Source organism: Tiliqua scincoides, chromosome 14, assembly GCF_035046505.1.
Source record: "Tiliqua scincoides isolate rTilSci1 chromosome 14, rTilSci1.hap2, whole genome shotgun sequence".
NCBI classification, from domain to species: Eukaryota; Metazoa; Chordata; class Lepidosauria; order Squamata; family Scincidae; genus Tiliqua; species Tiliqua scincoides.
The window spans coordinates 7,686,115-7,692,759 of NC_089834.1; the positions used below are offsets into that span (position 1 = coordinate 7,686,115).

A 6,645-nucleotide genomic window follows, 5' to 3' on the forward strand; every position below is an offset into this window, starting at 1 on the left:
CTGATCTGGATCAGATCAGCAGGGGACATTGTTATCTCCCCTCCCTGAGAAAAACATATGATATAATTCAAATAACTAATGGCTATTTTAAATCAACTGTTAAAAAAATAAAATGTTGTTTTTTTTAAATGCCTGGAATAGCCTGTCCTTTTACTCCAAGCTACTCTTTCGCACACATAAGGGGCGATGCTGTGGGAAGGGGGGCAACCATTGAAGTGAATGGGAACCTACAGGACTCCTCAACTTCCATTCACTTCCATGGAGCTCAGGAAAGAGCCCAATCCTATCCACACTTTCCTGGGAGTAGGACTCATTGACGATAAAGGATTTACTTCTGAGTAGACATGAAGAGGATTGCTCTGCAAGGCCACAATCCTATCCACACTTTCCTGGGAGTAAGTCTCGTTAAATCCAATGGGACTTACTTCTGAGTAGACATGGCTGGGCTTGTGTAGTCAGTCCACAAAGGTCTATTATTCATTATTCTGGCCTGCAATTAATTCATATCTAAGTGATCTGCATTTATTAAGGATAAATCTATTCATTAAGGATCAATTTATCTGCATTTATTAAGGCCTGATTCTTTCCTCTGGACACAGGAGGGAGAAGCCAGGGTGTCTGTCCTCTAGGATCCACCACACTCCGAGTGAAAAAGAACTATTTAGGCTGCCATCCCTAGGTTCGCTTACCTGGGAGAAAATTGCATTGTGCACAGTGAGGCTTACTTCTGAGTAAACAAGCAGATGGCTTGCTCAGGTTAAAATGAGTGAACCGAAATGTGTTTGTGGGTCCTGTTATTATTATTATTATTATTATTATTATTATTATTATTATTATTATTGATGATGATGTTAATGTTAATGATAATGGTGATAATAACAGTATTTATATATAAAATCAAATAACTAAATGGCATCGCTTAGTCAGTTACATTAGAGTCTGGTCAGTTACATTAGAGCTTGAAATGCCCCCATGCCTGCCTGCTAGCCAATTAATTTATTTTCCTTTCCTTTCCATTATATCTTTATTTTGTGAGTTCGATGCTCTCTGTGTGGAATGAACCACAACCTTACAACAGTATTTGTCTTCTAGACACCTAGAATTCCACCCCCCAAATTGCACTCCAAATTGCATCCCAAATTGGGGTGCAATATAAATGCACCCCAATACATTTAAATGCATGGCAGCTGCCCTCTTCCCCTGGGTCAGTTCAGGGGGGCCGGAACTGATGCTTGCACTAAAATTGCAAGGGAAAGAAAATCCCGCAGCGAATTTGGGAGCTCCAGCCTCTGCAGTCTACTCAGAAGTAGGTTCCATTATGGTTACTTCCAGGTAAGTGTGAATGGGATTGCAGCCTTAGAGCACAAGCCTAGGCCTGTCTGCTCAGAAGTAAGTCCCATGGTCTTCAATGGGGCTTACTCCCAGGAAAGCGTGGATAGGATTGCAGCCTTAGGTCTTAGGCGGAAATGGTTCACTATTTTTAAGACTATTTAGTATTTTTCACTATTTTTAAAGACTCACTATTTTCACTATTCACTATTTTCAAGATTCACTGGTCACTGTTTTTAAAAACTATTTTTAGGGAGGCGAGCCATGTTTACTCAGAAGTAAGCCCTAGATGATGTTGGTGCAACCAAAATTTGCTCTGTGTGTCTCCCGCAGCAATCCATCCCCACTTCCTTCCGTGCGGAGGATTTGACCCTCTGCTTCCACAACTCCCCTTGGAGCGAATCAGGCTTAAAAGGACTTCGCTTGTGCCCTATAGCGCGGGATGTGGGTGCCCAGGGAACCCACAAATGCCCCCCCCATGCCTGCCTGCTAGCCTTGCAGAGGGAACTCCACGTGTGGTCTCCCCGCTGCAGCTCAGGGAGACCTGCGAGCCCAGAAGTAAGTCCCTTATAGTCAATGGAGTTTACCCCCAGGAAAGCGTGGCTAAGATTGTAGCCCTAAGAGCTCGATCCTTTACTCAGAAGTAAGTCCCATTAGAGTCAATGGGACTTACTCCCAGGAAAGTGTGGCTAGGACTGCAACCTTACCGCCCAATCCTAGCCACAAGTGGAGATAGCCTGCCTCCTCAGGAGTAAGTCACATTATAGTCAATGGGACTTGCTCCCAGGTAAGTGTGGCTAGGATTGTCCTAGCCACACTTACCTGGGAGCAAGTCCCATTGACTATAATGTGACTTACTCCTGAGGAGGCAGGCTATCACTCCACTCGGTTTTTCGTGGGTAGGGTAGAAAAGGCAACCCGATCTCCAGTCTTGAATTCGGTTTGTTTCAGGAGCCCCCTCCCCCAAAAGGGTCTCAATCCGGATTTGAGACAGAATTATTATTATTATTATTATTATTATTATTATTATTATTATTATATTTTAGCACAGTCAGGTACATGTTATTGACCAGTTTGTTTTATTTTTGTTTGTTCTATTATTAATTAATAATAGCTATTAATACTAATAATTTTTATTATTTTACTTTTCAAACCGAAACACGTTCTTTTTCTTACTGGAAAACCCCCTCCCCCCAGCAGCACCCCATTAACCGAATTAATAGTAACTTTCCTAACCATGAGTAACTTTCCTAATAGTACCTTCCTAATCATCATTAGGAAAAGTTATTTAGACAACCGATTAATTGACTACCAAAGTGCGCGACCTGTTTAGAAGTCCGTGGCTTGGAGGTGGCTCCGGTTCTCTTGGAACCCCGGGGGGGGGGGCGGGGTGCGACTGTAACTTCCCCACCAGCAGAAAGCGGGTCTCCTCGGAAGTAAAGCCCCAAGGAAAGGTTGTCTCTTTTGCCTTCGCTTGCGCACTCACAGTGCAAGCCCCTGCATGTCTCCTTGGAAGTAACAGCCGCATCCTAGCCACACTTTCCTGGGAGTAAGCCCCATCGACTCTAATGGGACTTACTTCTGAGTAAGATATGCATAGCCTCGGGCTGTAAGTCCCCTCGTCTTCCATGGGGCTTACGCCTCGGAAAGTATTGCAAGTGCTATCCACGTTCACCTGGGAGCAAGCTCCGTTGTCTTACAGTGGGGCTTACTTCTGAGTTAGACGTGGGCTTGGCGCGGGCCGCACTGCGAGCGGAGGCGGGTCTCCTCGCGCGTAAGCTCCCCCTTTGGGGGGGATCGCGTCTCTCCCGGAGGGCGTTGGAGAGGATCGGGGCGCACGGGCGTTGGGCGCAGGATGGCACCCAGTGGGGGGAGAGGTACCTGTTCCCCCCTGGGGGGAGGGCGACCCACTCGCGACCCACCCCCAGCCCCGCCGCACCCCTTACCTTCCATGTCCCGGGTGACTGCGCTGAAATGCATCCTCCTGCTGCAGGCGGCGGCGGGGGGGCCGTGGGGCTGGCGGGGCGCCCCTCCGGCCGCGGGCTGGGCGTCCAGGGCGGCCGCGGTCTCCTCCTCCGGCTGCCGGGGCTCCTCCTTCCGCGCCTGCTGGGCGGCTGCGATCAGACAGGCGATCCTGAAGGCGCTGGCCCGGGGGGACAGCGGGCTCGCCTCCCCCTCCATGCAGCAGCCTCCCGGGCCAGGGGAGCGCGCCAGGGCCCGGCACCGGGGACGGGACGGCCAGGCTGGCTCAGCCCCCTCCTCCCCGCCCACCCCTCCCTCCCTCCCTGCCAGCTGGCGGAGAAAAGGCGAGCCTTTCTCTCCTCCTCCTCCTCCTCTCCCCCCCTTACTCCGAAGCCAACCCCACCCCAGAGAGGGGGGCTTGGGGAGAGCCCCCCCCAGGGCGCCTCCCTGGGACTCACTCCCCAGTTAGAGATGGCCAGGATCGGGCCAGGATCAGGTTCCCCAAGAAGGCTGCCACACTCACCTGGGAGGAAGCCCCGTCGACTCTGAGAGGGCTTACTTCTGAGTAGACACGCAGAAGTTGGGGCTCCAAGTCTACCTGCCTACCCGCTCCATCGTAACCCCCCCCTCAAGCCCTATTGCGGTGAATGGAACTGAAAGCCCAAGCCCAGACAGGTCTACTCAGAAGCAAGTTCCATTACAGTCAGTGGGGCTTACTCCCAGGTGAGTGTGGGTTGCATTGCAGCCTTAGAACCCAATCCTACGCATGTCCTACTACCTACTCAGTAGTAGTAGGTACTCAGTACTACCTACTCAGATGTAAGTCAAGGGAGCTTACTCCTAGCTCAGCATGGCCGGGATTGCAGCCTTACTCCCGCGTCAGACTGCAGCGCTAGAATGGCCTCTTTCCGTTTTCCCTTGAGCTTTATTTACTTTTGTTTTTAGTTCACCCATTTATTTATTCCCCCCTCCTCCTCCTTCTTCCCCCCTCTCTCCCCCCCCGTGACCCCCTCTTTCCACGCAAGGCGAAGCGTCTGCTTTGCAACTCCCCCCCCACCTTAAAGTGATGGGTGTTGGGGGGCGAAGGAGTGATTGTCACATAGATGCTGCCTGTGTGGTGGTGTGTGTAAAGACACATACACACACACACACACACAGAGGGAGGGAGGGAGCCCACCGTGCTAATTTGGCTCCCCCCTTCCATTTCGAAGGATCAAGCAGCTGCAGGCAGAGAACCAAGATCTTAGAAAGTGGCGTGGGGGTCGAGGGCGAGATGATGATGATGATGATGATTCTTGCCCTTGAGCAAATTACACCAGCTCACCTCCAGAAATCAGGGCGGCTTGCAACAGCTAGAATCCTACCTAAATATCTCTGCGATTCCCAGGATCTTGGTTAGATTCTGAATTGCACACTGTAACCCGTTCAGCATAGACTGCGGTGGCTATTATTAATTAATATTACTACTACTTCCCACCCTTTCCCTGTCTCTTAGGCACGTCCAAAGAAATGCGCAGGGGGCGCAGGTTTCATGGAGGGGGTCGCTATTATTTCATGGAGGGAGGCACTATTATAACAATAACAGTTTGTAACGAAGTAGTATAAATATTATATTATTGTCCATAATATTAATTAGTAACAATTAATTATTATTTAATTAATAATTATTATTTAATTATTATTAATTGTAACAAATTATTGTTTATTGTTAATATGTGATGTATTATAAATAATATAATATAATATTATATTATATTAATTATAAATATTTATTTATACTACTTCATTACTACTACTACTACTATTAACAGGGAAAGGGTGCTACTACTGCTGCTGCTGCTACTACTACTACTACTAGTAGCAGTAGTAGCAGTAGTAGTACCCTTTCCCTGTCTCTTAGGCCTGGCCAAATAAATGAGTATTTATTTATTTACTACTAGTAGTAGCAGTAGTAGCAGTAGTAGTACCCTTTCCTTGTCTCTTAGGCCTGGCCAAATAAATGAGTATTTATTTATTTACTAGCAGTAGTAGCAGTAGTAGTACCCTTTCCCTGTCTCTTAGGCCTGGCCAAATAAATGAGTATTTATTTATTTACTACTAGTAGTAGCAGTAGTAGTACCCTTTCCCTGTCTCTTAGGCCTGGCCAAATAAATGAGTAGGGAGCGCAGGTTTCACGGAGGGGCTAGAAAGTCCGGGCTAGAAAGGGGAAGGGGCTCTTCTCTTTTGCTACGTAAACTGTGTTGGGACCGCTTTGATGGACAAGCGGCATACAAGTCATTTTAAATCCCAAAATGAATTCAGCTCTCCAGACTTCAGGGGGAAGGCAGCCCGGAGGAGGAGGTGGGGGCTGGGGGGCTTCAGCAGGGGAGGGAAGCGGGGCAAGCTTGCAGTGGCTGGAGGGCTCCTCGGAGACCCTCGACTTACCCTGTCTCGTAGCCCCCTCTGCGAACCAGAGCTGAGGAGCTGGAGGGGGTCTCCCCTCCCAGGACTCTTGCCCAGGCCTGGCTGCAGGTCGAAGCGTCCGCCTCCTCGGGAGGTTTACTTAGAAGTAAGCCCCCCCCCCATTTCCACCTAGTACTGCAACCTATTGAACCTCCAGCACTACTGGCTCCTGCAGAACGGGGGGTGGGTTCTACAAGATAGCGATTATGAGAGCGAGGTGGTCATTAGGGTCCTGAATGTTGATTTTCCCCCCCGCCCCAAAATTGTCAGCCTCCACCCAGGCTGGAGAGGGGTCGGCTGGTGGTTGCTCTCATGGGAGTAAGTCAGTGGGACTTACTCCTGAGTAGACGCGCCTGTGGGTTGGGTTTGCAAACGAATGCCGGTGTGTCCCCCTCCCCAAATTCTCACAAGCTGCAGAAAGGCTCAGCACCTTGGGGGGCAATCGCTCCTCGCCCTCTACGCCTGGTCCTGAAACGGAACCCCTCCATCCCCAAAGAGCTCCCACTGGAACCAGGGGTTACGCACCCGCTTACTGGAAACAGGGTCACCAACTTTCACCACCAGCACCCCCCAGCCTCAAAACTCTCCAAGACTCCGGGACCGGACCGCCTCTGGCCCAGAGCAGGCTGAACCAGGCTGCAAATCCCCCCCGCAGTCACAAAAGGGGGGGTCACAGCGTGCTTGCTCACTCCAGCGTAAGTTCCGCAGAGTGCCAAAAAAAAATCGTCTCCAGAGCGCACAGAATTTCAAAGCCGAATCAAAAGTAGGGGGGGCGGCGGGGGGGGGAAGGAGGAAATTATTATTTTTAAAATCATTTAGTCATTTTTTAAAAATTTTTACTCTTAGTATTAAATATAAAAGTAAATACTTTCTAAAAGTAAAATTAGAAAAAAAATCATTTAATTTTATAAA

At 49.1% G+C, this 6,645-nt stretch overlaps 1 protein-coding gene across 2 annotated transcripts in view; it reads right to left on the reverse strand.

Moving 5' to 3' along the window:
* The window catches only part of TBX1 (T-box transcription factor 1), a 50,577-nt gene extending 47,268 nt beyond the window's left edge, over positions 1 to 3,309 (reverse strand). For both annotated transcript variants that reach the window (XM_066609778.1, XM_066609777.1), the window contains exon 1: positions 3,276 to 3,309. In XM_066609778.1, coding sequence (XP_066465875.1) covers positions 3,276 to 3,309 — 34 coding nt within the window. The remainder of the gene's footprint in view (positions 1 to 3,275) is intronic.
* Between the last annotated feature and the right edge of the window lie 3,336 nt (positions 3,310 to 6,645).